The sequence below is a fragment of the Nerophis lumbriciformis genome, linkage group LG24, assembly GCF_033978685.3.
Source record: "Nerophis lumbriciformis linkage group LG24, RoL_Nlum_v2.1, whole genome shotgun sequence".
Lineage (NCBI taxonomy): Eukaryota > Metazoa > Chordata > Actinopteri > Syngnathiformes > Syngnathidae > Nerophis > Nerophis lumbriciformis.
The window spans coordinates 15,300,507-15,319,280 of NC_084571.2; the positions used below are offsets into that span (position 1 = coordinate 15,300,507).

General features: G+C 35.5%; 1 protein-coding gene across 2 annotated transcripts in view; it reads left to right on the forward strand.

The window, feature by feature from the left end:
• Positions 1–1,601: 1,601 nt before the first annotated feature.
• Positions 1,602–18,774, forward strand: part of igf2bp1 (insulin-like growth factor 2 mRNA binding protein 1) — a 66,914-nt gene continuing 49,741 nt past the window's right edge. For both annotated transcript variants that reach the window (XM_061982191.1, XM_061982190.1), the window contains exons 1-2: positions 1,602–1,976; positions 8,673–8,733. In XM_061982191.1, coding sequence (XP_061838175.1) covers positions 1,802–1,976; positions 8,673–8,733 — 236 coding nt within the window. In that variant the 5' untranslated portion in view covers positions 1,602–1,801. The remainder of the gene's footprint in view (positions 1,977–8,672; positions 8,734–18,774) is intronic.

Sequence of the window (18,774 nt, forward strand, 5' to 3'; positions counted from 1 at the left end):
GTCTCAAACTTTCTAAAAGTAAGTTCTAGATGATGATTCATGCATCTCTCATCTGCTAGTAGACAAATGTGGCCATGGACCGACATGCTGGTCCACTTTCACATCCCCCGAGATGGCGAAATAGACACAAAAAGATGCTTGTTGCGACAACTTTTTTTTTTTTTAACCCTTTGTGAGGATTGCTATTGAATCTTCATCTAAACGGAAGTATGTAACCTCCCAAATGAGAGTGGAAATGTTACAGTGTTTGTTTTATTATGGTTAGTTTGTATGTTTAGCACCTAGCATTGGTGCTAATGCTATAGTGTCACAATAAACCTACATCCGTTTAGCACTCTATAACTTATTGCTCATCCTCTTTGTGTTCAGGCTCAAAAATATAAGGTTGTGGATCAAATAATTCCAAATAATAACAAAAACACTTTTAACAATACAACAATATACTCAAATAGTTCAAAATAAGAACAAAAACACTTTTAACAATACAACAATATGCTAAACTAGTTCAAAAATAATAAGAACCACTTTTACAATACAACAATATACTCAAATACTGCAAAAAACACTTAACAATCCAACAATATACTCAAATAGTGTAAAAATAATAAGAAAAACACTTTTAACAATACAACAATATACTCAAATAGTTCAAAATAACAACAAAAACAATTTTAACAATACAACACTATACTGAAATAGTTCAAAATAAGAACAAAAACACTTAACAATACAACAATATGCTAAACTAGTGCAATAATAATAACAAACACTTTTACATTACAACAAAATATTCAAATACTGCAAAAAAAAACAATTAAAAATCCAACAATATACTCAAATAGTGTAAAAAGAATAAGAAAAACACTTTTAACAATACAACAATATACTCAAATAGTTCAAAATAACAACAAAAACAATTTTAACAATACAACACTATACTGAAATAGTTCAAAATAAGAACAAAAACACTTTTAACAATACAACAATATGCTAAACTAGTGCAAAAATAATAACAAACACTTTTACAATACAACAGTATATTCAAATACTGCAAAAAAAAACACACTTAACAATCGAACAATATACTTATATAGTGTAAAATAATAACAAAAACACTTTTAACAATACAACAATATACTCAAATAATTAAAAAACACTTTTAACAATACAACAATATGCTAAACTAGTGCAAAAATAATAACAAACACTTTTACAAAACAACAATATACTCAAATACTGCAAAAAAAACAAAAACTTAACAATCCAACAATATACTCAAATAGTGTAAAATAATAACAAAAACACTTTTAACAATAATACAATATACTCAAATAGTTCAAAAATAACAACAAAAACACTTTTAACAATACAACAATAAACGACAATACACAACAAAAACATAGATTCTCACGCTGGTATCGATCCGGCTGCCCATACTGCCCCTGGTATCGATATGTGCGTGACCCGCCCACCCCTCGTATAGTACTCGTGAAGCTCCGCCCCCATTCCTGCTTCATGAACCACGTGGTTTCCTGCCGGCGGAAACTGAATTGGTGTGTGGCTTAGAGGCGTGGTCAACATTGGCTGGTAGTGGGCGTGGCTACAGAGGAGAAGATCTCCACGGTTCAAAAGAAAAAGACAACATCTCGGAGTTGTTCCCATTCCGCCATAGTCGTCCATTACTCACATCTCCTTCTTCTTCGGCATCGCCTCGCTCGTTCGCTCCGCGACCCGTTTCATGTCGACTTTGTGCGTCTAACATTTTTGACGAACACAACTTTTTCATCTGCGAGAAACCGCCATGCACAAACTGTACATCGGGAACCTGGTGGACGGCGTGACCGCCGAGGACCTCGGGAGGACCTTCGACGAGCACAAGATCCCTTATGCGGGACATTTCCTGGTGAAAAGCGGCTACGCGTTCGTGGATTGTCCGGACGACCATTGGGCCATGAAGGCGATAGAAACCTTTTCTGGTGAGTTGGCGCCACACTTTGTCGCCGTCCGTGTCCGCCATCGTGTCCGGGCGGAAGAAGAGCTCGAACGGGGTCTTTGTGGCGATATAGTCGGGAGAAACGAGGAGCCACACGCCCGTGGGGGCCATTCAACTTTGCTGAGGGGGGAGGTGCGGCTGCTAATCATCGATGCCGACCGAATCATTCCACGAATCACACATTAAAAGTCGCACCTTGCTAATGTTCGCCATTCGAAGCACGTCCGTGCAGGAGCCACCACAACCACGTCTTGTTCGCCTTTCGTTTGCCATTAAAAACAAAAAACAGCAACAACACCAAAAAAAAAAACAGTCGGCTTGTACATTGCTGATTAATGGAAAAGTCCCCGTTTAGATTGGTATCAAAAGTCATTCATAAAACGGCCATTAATTTGTAGTATTCCAAGGTCGCCATGCCAGTTGTTCCCTTTGCTAATATTCATCACACGTAAATGAAACTATCCTTATTCATCTTTACTTTGACCGAGTTGTAGAAAGAATTACACTTCATTCATTAATCTATAAATAATTAATAATGTTGCACATTCAAATACTTTATTACAATCAAAGATATTGAAATGCAATGATTTGGTGCATTTGCAAACCGCCTAAAAGTAAACTGGTGGCCAAGAATGTGCAACAATTCTTCTCAACTGAAGAGGAGAAATGTAACCTGAGAGAAAACATTTGTCTGCAGGTACAACACTCAAAACCTTTAGTGTGTGGAATGAAATTGTTGCATGGATTAGTAAACAGTGTATTAATATGATCCACTTTAGGAAAGTGTTCAAAGTGTTTACAAAGAAGAAGGTTTATGACAAACATCTTGAATTTACTGAAACAATTATTATTTATGATGTAAATCATTAATATTATTCCTGACGTCATCATGTAAATCATTATTATTATTCATGATGTAAATCATTATTATTATTCATGGCGTCATGATATAAATCATTATAATTCATCATGTCGTGATGTAAATCATTAATATTATACATACAAAAAATACACACATGCAGGAACTATATACACACAACACAGAAATAGTACACAACACAGAAAATATACACACAACACAGAAATAGTACATATATAATAAGTGACAGAAATAATACTCAACACAGAAACAATACACACACAACAGAGAAATATTAGACACAACACATAAAATAGACACACAGAAAATGTACATACACAACACACAGAAAATAGACACACGATATATAAAATAGACAAATGCAACACACATATAAAATAGACACACACAGCACATAATATAGACACACATGACACATAAAATATACACAGCACACACAGTATATGAAATAGACAAACACAGCACATATAAAATAGACACACAGCACACATAAAATAGACACATAGCACACATAAAATAGACACACAGCACACATAAAATAGACACACAACACTTATAAATAGACACACACACAGCACACATAAAATAGACACACACAACACATATAAAAAACAAACACACACCATCAATCCATTTTCTACCGCTTATCCCTATCGGGGTCGCTGGAGTCTATCTCAGCTGCATTCGGGCGGTAGCCGCCTTCCTGGACAAGTCGCCACCTCATCGCAGGGCCAACACAGATAGACAACATTCACACTCACACAACACATATGAAAGGCACACACGACACATATATAAAACAGACAACACATTTATATAAAAGACACACATACAAAACAGGTTGTGTTTTAGATCAATTTAAAATAAAAAACATTCAACAATTGAGTCAACAGATCCTCTAATTATACCCTCAAGCATCCACAAAGTGCCAACAATACTCCATTTACATGTTGTGACCTATAAATGAACCAAATATGAGTGATATTGTTGTTATAAGCACTAACGCAGACGGACTATTTTAGTGGAGCATTGATAGCTGTGAGCTAATGCTAGTTTACGCTGCCATTGTTGACACACTGACTTCTGCTTTGTCTCAAACTTGCTAAAAGTAAGTTCTAGATGATGATTCATGCATCTCTCATCTGCTAGTAGACAAATGTGGCCATGGACCAACATGCTGGTCCACTTTCACATCCCCCGAGATGGCGAAATAGACACAAAAAGATGCTTGTTGCGACAACTTTTTTTTTTTAACCCTTTGTGAGGATTGTTATTGAATCTTCATCTAAACGGAAGTATGTAACCTCCCAAACGAGAGTGGAAATGTTACAGTGTTTGTTTTATTAAGGTTAGTTTGTATGTTTAGCACCTAGCATTGCTGCTATAGTGTCACAATAAAGCTACATCCGTTTAGCACTCTATAACTTATTGCTCATCCTCTTTGTGTTCAGGCTCAAAAATATAAGGTCGTGGATCATAATTGTTTCCAAAGTAATCGTTGTTGGCTCTCACAAAGTCTGCTTGATTAGCATTGTTGTTGGTGGGGAAGGGCTCTGTGGTTCCTCCTCTACGTCATGTGACTGGCTTGCTCATGATCTCTCAAAATGGCTCAGGAATCTCTGTGAGATTGATACTATTTTCATCATATCTATTTATTCCCAAACTTTGGAAGTCTTTTGGAGTCATAAATCAGATTTATATGATAATAGTTTCAATATAGAGGCAGCTGGTTTTTACACTCTACTGCTACTTGAAATCCCACACAAAAACCAGATACACACTGCAACACTACAATTCCATTTTATTTCAAATCCAACCCATATGTGAATGTTTATTTTTCATATGCAGATATAACATAATCACAGTTATTGTGACCCAAATATTTTTTTATTTATAATTTTTTTATTATAATTATTTTTACAATTTAAACATTTTTTTATGACCAAAATAATTAGTTATTATTATTGTTGTTGAATGTGCTGAAAAAGTACCCATAAACACTCTTAACAAACAGCTTTATTTAAAACATCAAATAGACACACAATATACTTTAAAATATACTAACTGTCCGAAGTTTTATAATAAATATCGTTTATCGTTACTTCCCTTTATCCCATGCAACTGCAGTTTAAAGGGTCGGGTGGCATTTATCTTCAAAAAGTGACAAACATGATTCTTCACAAAATGTGTGTAGAAATAAGTTTTTGGGCTAAATAAAAACAGTTGAAGAGAAAAAGTGGTGGTAATTAATATTCCACCAAACCCGACTCTGACTGCTCGCCCACACGTGGAAGTAAATGTCCCACAAATGAGTCCAAGAGCTCCTCATCTTCATCTCCCACACACAATTCATCCATTAAATGTTATCCTAAAATCCTGGTAATTATATATACGTTGTGAAATTAGTTATTTACACAGAAATATTCTGTAAATGTTTATTTACATACCGTACTTAAGTTGTTTCCAAACGGTGTCTGTAGCACGGCAGTAAAACGGTCGATCAAACAAAACGTCTAGTCATCGTCATGGACCCACTAGCTAAGCAAGCTAGCTCTCCAATCAGCTAGGGCTGCAACAACTAATCGATTAAATCGATTATAAAAATAGTTGGCGATTAATTTAGTCAACGATTCGTTGGATCTATGCTAAGTGCATGCGCAGAGGCTACTTTTTTTAAACATTTTTTAAAATTTTTTATTTGTATTTTTTTTTTTGTAAACCTTTATTTATAAACTGCAACATTTACAAACAGCTGTTGTTGGTGTGAGTTTATTTGGGGGGAAAAATAAATACAAATTGTTCATTCCAACTATTTTCACCAAAATGCGCATTGAGGCTATAAGGTGTAAAATAATACAAACCCCAAAACCAGTGAAGTTGGCACATTGTGTAAATGGTAAATAAAAACAGAATACAATGATTTGCAAATCTTTTTCAACTTATATTCAATTGAATAGACTGCAAAGACAAGATACTTAATGTTCACACTGGAAAATTGTTATTTTTTGCAAATATTAGCTCATTTGGAATTTGATGGCTGCAACATATTTAAAACAAGCTGGCACAAGTGGCAAAAAAGAGTGAGAAAGTTGAGGAATGCTCGTCAAACACTTATTTGAAACATCCCACAGGTGAACAGGCTAATTGGGAACAGGAGGGTGCCATGATTGGGTATAAAAGTAGATTCCATGAAATGCTCAGTCATTCACAAACAAGGATGGGGCGAGGGTCACCACTTTGTCAACAAATGCATGAGCAAATGGTCGAACAGTTGAAGAACAACATTTCTCAACGAGCTATTGCAAAGAATTCAGGGATTTCACCATCTACGGTCCGTAATATCAAAAGGTTCAGAGAATCTGGAGAAATCACTGCACGTAAGCAATGATATTACGGACCTTCGATCCCTCAGGCTGTACTGCATCAAAAAGCGACATCAGTGTATAAAGGATATCACCACATGGGCTCAGGAACACTTCAGAAAACCACTGTCAGTAACTACAGTCGGTCGCTACATCTGTAAGTGCAAGTTAAAACTCTACTATGCAAAGCGAAAGCCATTTATCAACAACACCCAGAAACGCAGCCGGCTTCGCTGGAGCCCAGCTCATCTAAGATGGACTGATGCAAAGTGGAAAAGTGTTCTGTGGTCTGAGAAGTCTACATTTCAAATTGTTTTTGGAAACTGTGGACGTCGTGTCCTCCGGGTCAAAGAGGAAAATAACCATCCGGACTGTTATAGGCGCAAAGTTGAAAAGCCAGCATCTGCGATTGTATGGGGGTGTATTAGTGCCCAAGGCATGGGTAACTTACACATCTGTGAAGGCACCATTAATGCTAAAAGGCACATACAGTTTTTTTTAGCAAAATATGTTGCCATCCAAGCTACGTTATCATGGGCACCCCTGCTTATTTCAGCAAGACAATGCCAAGCCACGTGTTACAACAGCGTGGCTTCATAGTAAAAGAGTGCGGGTACTAGACTGGCCTGCCTGTAGTCTAGACCTGTCTCCCATTGAAAATGTGTGGCGCATTATGAAGCCTAAAATACCACGACGGAGACTGTTGAACAACTTAAGCTGTACATCAAGCAAGAATGGGATAGAATTCCACCTGAAAAGCTTCAAAAATGTGTCTCCTCAGTTCCCAAAGGTTGTTGTTAAAAGGAAAGGCCATGTAACACAGTGGTAAAAATGCCCCTCTGACTACTTTTTTGCATTGTGTTGCTGCCATTAAATTCTAAGTTAATGATTATTTGCAAAAAAAAAATACGTTTCTCAGTGTGAACATGAAATACCTTGTCTTTGCAGTCTATTCAATTGAATATAAGTTAAAAAGGTATTTGCAAATCATTGTATTCTGTTTTCATTTACCATTTACACAACGTGCCAACTTTACTGGTTTTGGGTTTTGTAATAAAATAATCGCTCTACAAATGATCACCCAAAAGAAAGCAATTGTTTGACATCTTCATGAATAAAAATTAATTTGTTCAACATTTTCTTTTTTTTCTTTTTTCTGGCCTTGAAAGTTTTCCTTTCTAAAGTTCCGCTGTGAACTTAAAGCTCGGCTGGCCAGAGTGGAGAAAGTTTGGACACCTTTGGCTTAAAGCAGTGCTTCTCAATTATTCTCCGTTACACCCCCTCCCTCACTCTCTGCTGTGACTATAAATAACATAATTTTTCTTTTAAATTGTAATAAGTACACCTCTGCATTACATCGTGTCCTTTTTAACATTAAACGCAAAAGAAAGAAATATAGATCAACTTACAACAAAGATTCATTAACATTGTTTTTAGTCTGTAATGTAACAGAAAAGATTGAAAATGCATCAATTTGCCTGGAATTGACCCAAAAAACGTAAATCATTAATCAAATGTATTTTTGTACTACCATTATCCAAAAAATGTTTAAACTTATTTAAAATGCTATTTATTTTTATATATGACATTTATTGTAATTATTGTTTATTTCTTTAAAAAAATGTTCTCAATTATTTTCTGTTACGCCCCTCCATGAAGAAGAAAACATTTCGACCCCCACTTTCCACTGCAAATATAAATAGCATAATTTGTCTATAAAATTGTTATAAGTACACCTCTGCATAACATTGTATCCTTAACATTAAAGACAACACAAAAGAAAGGATAATAGATTCAATTTCAACAACGAATACATTTAACATTGTTTTTTAGTTTGTAACAGAAAAGATTGAAAATTAATCAATTTGCCTGCAATTGACCAAAAAATGTAAATCATTATTTAATCAAATGTATTTTTGTACTACCATTATCCCAAAAAATGGCTGTACTTATTTAAAATGTTATTTATTTTTATATATGACATTCACTGTAATTGTTTATTTCTTTAAAAAAGGGCAATTGTTCTCAATAATTTTCTGTTACGCCGCCCATGAAGAACAAAACATTTCGCCCCACTTTCCACGTTGTAATAAGTACACCTCTGCATAACATTGTATACTTATTAACATTTATAAATAGCATAATTTGTCTATAAAATTGTTATAGGTACACCTCTGCATAACATTGTATACTTATTAACATTTATACTTAGCATAATTTGTTTATAAAATTGTTATAAGTACACCCCTGCATAACATTGTATACTTATGACAATTTTATAGACAAACTATGCTATTTATGAATGTTAAGTACACCTTTAAATATAATTGTATCCAAAATGGCCTCTTTTTTGACTTCGGACTTATTTCTGCACATGCTTACAGCTGCCAGAACTATAACATCTACATTTTGTACAAACATGGTTTCTGTTTTTTAGGTAAAGTGGAAGTTCACGGGAAGTGTATCGAGGTGGAACACTCGGTCCCCAAGAAGCAAAGGTAAGTCTGCCACCCATCCCCCGTCTCTTCATGACATACAAGGGGAAATGATTTATTGATTATGTGTGACCCGTCTTCTGAAAATTACTTTTAAAAAGTAACTAGCTGTAGTTACTCGTTACTGTACCAAAAAAGGGATTTGAATTACCAAAGGAATTACTCCTAAATAAAAGTAATTCATACGTTACTTAAAAAAAGTCAAATATCTGGCATTTGCAGTTAAATAAATGTTTCATTTAGAGCACAGTGTGTCTGTACTTTTAAAAGGTAAGGCCTGTTGCCAAGTGACGTGTGACGTCATCCAGGGTTTCAACAGAGCTGTGTTAGTTAGCTTTAGCCAGTCCTTCTCAAATAGAGTGGCGGGCGTGAAATATTTTCTTCCTCCAATGGGGGGCGCAACAGAAAATATTTGTGTCGGCTCTGACGCCAGCTCTTTTGAATATTTTCACCTGATTGTGTTACCTCTGGTTAATAAAGAGATTGAATGTGATTCCATGGCTGTCAATCTTCTTGTCAAAAAACGGGATATTGTTTGGATGGCAAGTTTGTCACTTCAATCATTGATTTGTTGTTCAATATTCTTTTCAATGGATTGTGTTACCTCTGGTTAATAAAGAGATTGAATGTGATTCCATGGCTGTCAATCTTCTTGTCAACAAACGGGGTATTGTTTGGATGGCAAGAAGTTTAGGAAGTCGCTAGGGCTGGACGATATATCGAATATACTCGATATATCGCGGGTTTGTCTCTGTGCGATATAGAAAATGACTATATCGTGATATTCGAGTATACGTCCTCACGCAGTTGCTTTTAGCTGCGGGCATTACACTGCAGGCGTTTCTCACTCTTTCTTGTCTCTGCTTCTCAGAGACATAAAACAAGCACACTTTCTTACATACGTCACATACTAACGCGCGTGCAACGTCATATGCTCTTGCCGAGCAGAGAGGTAGCAGCATGAGTAACGTTAGCAGTGGTGCTAACGGAGCGGTGTGAGTGGTAATACGAGAGAGAGAAGGTGCGAATCTGGTAATAAATGAAGGAAGAATTAATTCCCAAGAAAAACAGCACGGGGTCCATCGTCAGGCGGTGGTTTGGCTTCAAGTGGGAAGATGTTTTACAAGTATGCGGCAGAAGCGTTGCTACAAAAAGTAGCACCATTTGAAAAGTCACCCGCAAGAGAATGAAGAGTGCTTGAAACTCCGCATGTCAACATCTCCGGCCGGTGCCACACCAACAAAATGCCCAAGCCACCATTTCCACATCATCACTGTATGAAAAAAAAAATAGTCAACAGAAGGAGATAACGTCCGCAGGAACCTACCACATAGCAAAGGACATACACTATTTGATTTCCTATTATGCAGCTAATTTTTATTTGACAGTTAGTAAAATATCTTGTGTGACATCATGCACAAAAGTGCACTTTATATGTTTTAACTATTGTAGTGGCGTTCTGTACAAAAAGTGCACTTTAATTTAGTGTTGTTTTGATATGTCATCTTAGTGACATCATGCACAAAAGTGCACTAATAGCTTGTTTTAAAATGTCTGACAATCTTGCCCTTTCTGTTTTGGAATTTACATGAATGTTTGTGCCACTGCTTAATAACTGTTTAATAAATACAGTTTTGGTAAATTGACTTAGTTGTGCTTTCCCTCTCTGCATGAAAGTTTAAAATTAGCATATATTAATGCAGTATGAACAAGAATGTTTTGAAGTTGACACATAGAATCATCATACTGGTGTGATTATATGCATCAAGTGTTCATTGAAGGCTAAGGCAAAAAATTGAGATATATATCGTGTATCGTTACATAGCCTAAAAATATCGAGATATTAATAAAAGGCCATATCGCCCAGTCCTAGAAGTCACCATGGTTCCACCATCATAAGAAAAACAGTATTATTAAAAAATTGGATAGATAGTGATAGTCCAACTCATACTGGCTGATATACATAATAAATACTAACTGGGATACACACATAATACATACTGAGTGGTGTACACACATAATACATACTGACTGGTATACACACATAATACATACTCACTGGTATACACACGTAATCCATATTGACTGGTATACAGACACATAATACATACATACTGGTATACACACAATACATACTGACTGGTATACACACATAATAAATACTGACTGGTATACACACATAATACATACTGACTGGAGATTATATCAGTAGAAAAAAAAGCATTTAGTTAAGATAATAATAAATGGGTTTTAACTACTAAATGAACCGAAAATATGACTTATTTTATCCTTGTGGTAATATCGGACACAATGTGTTGTCAAGCTTATAAGATGCACTATTGTTAATTTTTTGAACATTTTTTTTGTATTTTTTATAAATGGCTGTGATGATAATGTAAATGTGGGATTTTTAATCACTGTTGTGTTGGAATTCTTATTAATATTGATACTGTTGTTGATATTATTCATTTTTGATTGGCTACTTTGAATTGTTTTGTGTCCTCTCAATTACTCTGATTGCTATTCTGAATGTTGCTGGGCCAGGTTTGTGTTGAATTGGACTAGAATTGTATTATTATTGTATTATTGTGTATTATTTTGTTGGACTACTGAGATAGGCTCCAGCAGCCCCCGCGACTCCAAAAGGGACAAGCAGTAGAAAATGGATGGATGGATGATTAATAAATAAAAAAAGATAATCACTAGACAAAAAATGATACTTATCATTTGGCCTTACTTTTTTTTGTCTAAACAGCCTCAAGTCGTCTCCAAACTGGTCAAGCTCAGAACAGCAGCACACTCCCCAACTCCCCCTGCACAATAATAGTGCTGTGCGCAACATCTGGTCTGACTGCGCTACCAAAATAAAGGTTTCTAGAAGGATAATGTAATTAAATCACTTATTGATACATTTGCAAAATTATTATGCTTTGACTTGAAATACTGGTCCAAAGATGTATTGCAACAATAAATGTGAGGATTTGTGCATTTAATTGACAAACAAAAAGCACACATAAAATAAGTGGAAAAAGTAATTAAAAAAACAAAATTTTATAATTGTTTTATTTTAATTAATTGTTGTTACTATTATTATTTTACTTATTTGTCACTAAATTAATTAAATTATTTTGAAAGTTGAGTTTTTGTGGTAAAAAGATTGCCATAATGGTCCAGCGTTGCGTTTGGTGTTCTTCAGCAAAGCAATTAGCATTTCAGGGCGTTAAAACTAAATAAGGATTGTGATTATTAATGCGTGCAAATAATTGAATGAATTGTGGTTATCAATGCATACAAAGAATCGAATGAATTGTGGTTATTAATGCGTGCAAATAATTGTGGTTATTAATGCATACAAAGAATTGAATGATTTGTGGTTATTAATGCGTACAAAGAATTGTGGTTATTAATGTGTGCAAAGAATTGAATGAATTGTGGTTATTAATGCGTACAAAAAATTGTGGTTATTAAGGAGTACGAAGAATTTAATGAATTGTGGTTATTTATGCGTGCAAATAATTCAATGAATTGTGGTTATTAATGCGTACAAAGAATTGAATGAATTGTGGTTATTAATGCGTACAAAGAATTGAATGAATTGTGGTTATTAATGCATGCAAAGAATTGAATGAATTGTGGTTATTGATGCGTACAAAAAATTGTGGTTATTAATGAGTTGGAAGAATTGAATGAATTGTGGTTATAAATGCGTACAAAAAATTGTGGTTAAGGAGTACGAAGAATTTAATGAATTGTGGTTATTGAGTACGAAGCATTTATTGAATTGTGGTTATTTATGCGTGCAACGAATTCAATGAATTGTGGTTATTAATGCGTACAAAGAATTGAATGAATTGTGGTTATTAATGCGTGCAAAGAATTGAATGAATTGGTTATTAATGCGTGCAAATAATTGTGGTTATTAATGCGTATAAATAATTTAATGAATTGTGGTTATTAATGCGTGTAAAGAATTGAATGAATTGTGGTTATTAATCTGTTTAAAGAATTGTGGTTATTAATGCATGCAAATAATTGAATGAATTGTTGTTATTAATGCGTGCAAAAATTCAATTAGTTGTGGTCATTAATGCGTAAAATAATTGAATGAATTGGGGTTATTAATGCGTACAAAGATTTGAATTAATTGTTGTTGTTAATGCGTGCAAATAATTGAATTAATTGTGGTTATTAATGCGTACTAAGAATTGAACGAATTGTGGTTATTAATGCGTGCAAATAATTGAATGAGTTGTGGTTATTAATGCGTACAAATAATTGGATGAATTGTGGTTATTAATGCGTACAAAGAAATGAATGAATTGTGGTTAAATGTGGAATTCCAGGAAAATTGTGGAATTTGTGTAAATAACTGAAATCTATAGTTATGTATGAGCTGAACTTTGTGGTGTTGCAATGGTTTTAGACAGTTGAGAAATGTGTGATTGTGCATGGAGATGGCTGGAAAAACCTCTTTAAAAATGAATTCTTGAACATTTTGGATGGATTCACAATTCTATGAAATAAAAATTGAGAGAGTCATGAGGAATTTGTGTTCGGGAATGTAGAATTTCTTGAAATTGTGAGTTCTTGGGTTGGCAAAAACTGCTGGTCTTGGATGTTTGATTTATTTGTCTTTTCTCTGCTTTGAATCAGCTGACAAACGTACAACCTTTACAAATTGTCCATTTGTTTTTAAATGGAAATATTGTTGTAGAAAATGTGGAATGATGAACAATGTGGGAAGTTTTGGGAATGTAACATTAGTATGTGAGATAGCGTTGATGTTGGAATGTTTGAAAATGGAGAAATAGCACAGATTTATGAGAGGAATTCATTTTTAGAACATTTTGAATTTTGTGAAAACAGAGTTTTTGGGGTGTGAAGAAATGTTTACCCGAAGGTTTTTGATGTTGGAATGGTTGAAATACTTCATGGAGGAAAACTGTGATGTTTTTTGGAAAACAGATCTCAAACACATCCTGTTTTGTATATTTTCTGTTGTTTATCAAATCAGAATGGGTTTTATTGGCCAAATGTGTAACACACAAGGAATTTGACTGGGCAGACTGTGCTCAACAATCTGTTTTAAAGTTAAAGTACCACTGATAGTCACACACACACTAGGTGTGGTGAAATTACTCTCTGCATTTAACCCATCCCCTTGTTCCACCCCCTGGAAGGTGAGGGGAGCAGTGAGCAGCAGCGTTGGCTGCGCTCGGGAATCATTTTGGTGATTTAACCCCCCCTTGATACTGAGTGCCAAGCAGGGAGGCAATGGGTACCATTTTCCCGTTTTTCTTTGGTATGACTCGGCCGGGGTTTGAACTCACGACCTACCGATCTCAGGGCCACTGAGCATGTGTTCTCTCTTCAATATGTTTATTTACATATCCCTATATTTTATATGTGCATTTTATGTGGTGAATGTTTATTTACATATTCCTATATTTTATGTGGTGAATGTTTATTTACATATCCCTATATTTTTTATCCATCCATCCATTTTCTACCACTTATTCCCTTTGGGGTCGCGGGGGGGCGCTGGAGCCTTATATTTTTTATGTGTGTATTTTATATGTGATGAATATGTTTGTTTACATATCCCTATATTGTATATGTGTATTTGATATGTGGTGAATATGTTTATTTACATATCCCTATATTTTATGTGTATTTTATATGTGGTGAATATGTATATTTACATATCCCTATATTTTATGTGTACTTTATATGTGGTGAATATGTTTATTTACATATCCCTATATTGTATGTGTATTTTATGTGGTGAATATGTATATTTACATATCCCTATATTTTATGTGTGTTTTATATGTGGTGAATGTTTATTTACATATCCCTATATTTTATATGTGGTGAATATGTTTATTTACATATCCCTATATTTTATATGTGGTAAATATGTTTATTTACATATTCCTATATTTTATATAGGGATCTGAGCCGAGGATGTCGTTGTGGCTTGTGCAGCCCTTTGAGACACTTGTGATTAAGGGCTATTTAAATAAACTTTGATTGATTGATTGATTGATATGTGTATGTTTGTATTGTCAATGTGTGGAATATGTATATTTTATATCCCTTATATCTTGTATATGTTGTATTATATGTATTTTATGTGTTGAATGTGTATATTTTTTGTGTATACGTTTGTGTGTGTGTGTGTGTGTGTGTGTGTGTGTATATTTTCTGTTTTGGGTGTGTGTATTTTCTGTGTATATATTTTGTATGTTGTACGTGTATATTTTCTGTGCACGTGTGTGTATATTTTCTGTTTTAGACGTGTATATTTTTTGTGTACATGTCGTGTGTGTGTGTACCTTTTCTGTGTGTATATTGCAATCATGTGGAAGTAGCAAGAATTCATGAAACGACACATGAACACATTCACTATGCAGTCATGGACTGGATGACAGACTGAAATATTACAAGCTATATGTTTTTCATATTTGTCAAGCTTCATTAAGTATTCTCTTTTGTTTCAAGCATTGATCAACAATCACATTATCTGTGTATTTTCTCTGATGTTGCAGCATTTTGTGTGCGTGTGTGTGTGTGTCGTAAAGGTTTTTACGATGGCGCTTGAGAGCCGTGAAAGCCTGCTGGCTGGCTCGCTCTCCTGGCCGCAGAGGATGATGGGGAAAAGGGGGCGGGACGGTGTAAGTGGGTGCGACCAATCAGCTGCCAGAGCCAACAGGCCGACCTCCACAAGCATGACTTCTTTAACCCTTTCATCACTACAATATCTGTCTTATTTTCACACTGTACAGTTTGGACCAGGGGTGCCCACACTTTTTCTGCAGGCGAGCTACTTTTCAATTGACCAAGTGGAGGGGATCTACCGCATTCATATATATAATTTATATTTATTTATTTATGAAAGAGAGGTTTTTGTTAACAAGTCAACGGTGTTTAATGACAATACAAGTATGTTTAACACATGTAGATTCCTTTCTTTCATGAAGACAAGAATATAAGTTGGTGTATTACCTGATTCTGATGACTTGTATTGATTGGAATCAGACAGTAGTGCTGATAACGTCCACATTTTCAAATGGAGGAGAAAAAAAGTCCCCTTTTCTGTCCAATACCACATGAAAGTGGTTGGTTTTTGGCATCTTTTTTGTCTAACTTCCATACACCTTTTTATACACTTTACAAGAAATACATTGGTGGCAAACTCCGTAGATTGCTAGCTTGTGTGTGCTAGCTTTCTAAGACTCTGATTTTGTTAGCGGAGGCAGGATGAAGCAGCGTTTTTATTGTGAAGACAGGAACCGTGCAGACGGTCTTTAGAGTTTTGACAGCAGGTACGGTGCGAGAATCTGTTGAGAAAAAAAAGTGTTTCTCGCCTTCTTTTCGGTAATTTTTTCTTAATAATGATCTGGTATCTGGAAGCGTCATCTCACAAGATCCTGGGATGCAGTGAATGTCAATCAAGTGACGAAAGTGACATCATTGTGAAGATTGATGATCGCCCATTTTTAGGACTATTTTCTTGATGCCTGGCTGGCGATAGACTGACACACCCTCCACCATTGACCGGTAGCTCGCTATTGACGTAATGGGCAACCCTGGTCCGGACACTTGGGCAACAATGCATGTATATTTAAATATTATTACAAATAAATGAAATATATGCATTATTTTCCATTGATTAATTATATATATATTTTTAGTGTTATTTTCTTAAATATTTTTTTGACCATTTTTTATTTACTATGAATTAGATTTACGCTTTTAGTGTGTATAATGTGGTATTTTTGTTTATTTGTTGTAAATTACAAGCAAGAATAATGGACTAATTTTAATTTAATGTCATGCAAAGATTGTTTTCTATACATATCTTTAAGGGTGTAACGGTACACAAAAATCTCGGTTCGGTACGTACCCCGGTTTAGAGGTCACGGTTCGGTTCATTTTCGGTACAGTAAGAAAACAACAAAATATAAATTTTTTGGTTATTTATTTACCAAATTTGTAAACAATGGCTTTATCCTTTTAACATTGGGAACACTAATAATTCTGCCCAAAAATAGAAATTGCTCTGTGTGTATTCCAATTCAATTATTTAGTGTCTCTGGATCTTGTTTAAATCTCAGCTCAGATAATACAGTTATTGGGGAAAGGTTTTGGAGAGTAAAGCAGTACAGTCCATGTGCTGCGGTTAATTGTGAAAATGTGTAGAGGGTTGGCTCGAGAGCCTCCTACCAGCCCAGACAGAACAGGTGGTGGGGTTCCTGGCTGGAATCTCCCAAGAACGATCCGTGGACTAGATGCTTTTTTTCCTTAGCTCGCCATCATAAAGAGAAGCCTGGCCTGTGTAAGAACCAGGACCATCCTTATAGATCAATGTGTACACAAATCAAATATCTTCATTAAATAACACTAATTGCATTATAAAGTATTCAGAACAGGTTCTAGTTTTTTCCTCAATATTGTACAATATAAATCAACATACATGTCAGAATCACAATATGCAATAAAGTGCTAAAATAACCATTAGCAGCATAAATATGACCTATACAATTCAGTGCACTAAACGTGCTTATTATCAAACACATTCAAAAGTACATTCAATTAGGGCTGGGCGATATGCGCGATATATCGCAGGTTTGTCTCTGTGCGATATAGAAAATGACTATATCGCGATATTCGAGTATGCTTTCTCACGCATTTGCTTTTAGCTGCGGGCATTACACTACATGCTCTCCTCGCTCTTTCCTGTCTCTCCTTCTCACAGACCCAAAGTGCAGCTTCTACACACGTCACATACTGTCACGTCATACGTCACATACGCAGCAAAGAGGTAGCAGCATGGCAAACGTTAGCTGTGATGCTAGCGTAGCCGTGTGAGCGGTAATACGAGAGAAAGAAGGTGCGAATCTGGTAACAAATGAAGGAATAATTAATTCCCCAAAAAACAGCAGGGGGTCCATCGTCTGGCGGTGGTTTGGCTTCAAGTGGGAATATGTCGAACAGAAAACCGTAATTTGTCAAGTGTGGGGCGAAAGCGTTGCTATAAAAAGTAGCATTACTGCTAAAATGTAGCATCATTTGAAAAGTCACCTGCTAGAGAATGAACAGTGCTTACTCCGCATGTCAACATCTCCATTCGATGCCACATGCCCACACCATCAAAATTCCGAGGCAAACATTTCCAGATCAACACTGTATGAAAAAAAGTGATTTTTTTTAGTTGTGATTTCCTTCTCTGCATGAAAGTTTTAAAGTAGCATATATTAATGCAGTATGAAGAAGAATGTTTTAATGTAGACACATAGAATCATCATACTGCTGTGATTATATGCATCAAGTGTTCATTCAAGGCTAAGGCAAAATATCGAGATATATATCGTGTATCGCGATATGGCCTTAAAATATCGCGATATTAAAAAAAGGCCATATCGCCCAGCCCTACATTCAATACACAATAGTTATCATTGGTTCAAGTCATAAACCTTGTATATGGACGATTGATAAATATGCCACAAAGACTGTTGCAATGAAACAATGGAAAAAAGACTAATATATTTTCATAAACATGGACTCATCAACTCCGCTTCTACAGTCACACACAGCTTAATGACAAAAAATCCGGCGCTGGTAGTCGACTCTATAAAATCAACAAATAGGCATTTAGTTTAGAATCCCGTCAGCGCAATTTTTGGGGTGAAAAGGAGAATAAAAACCTACCTCGAGCAGAAATACCATCTGTCTCCCCTCACGTCCTGTCTACTGGCCACTTCCTGCTACCAGCTTATAAGCACAGCTGATTGGACCGCGACGGTCACGTGACTAGGGAGAGCTGAGTAGTACTGAGTAGGAGTAAATGTAAACATGTTCATTTGTTTGCTACCGTACTGAGTAGGAGTAAATGTAAACATGTACATTTTGTTTGCTACTATACCGAGTAGGAGTAAATGTAAACGTGCATTTGAGGGGGGCAGAGGAGAAAAGAAACAGCAGATCAGGTAGTCTAAAAGGGGGGTATATTTAAAGGCTAGAGTATACAAATGAGTTTTA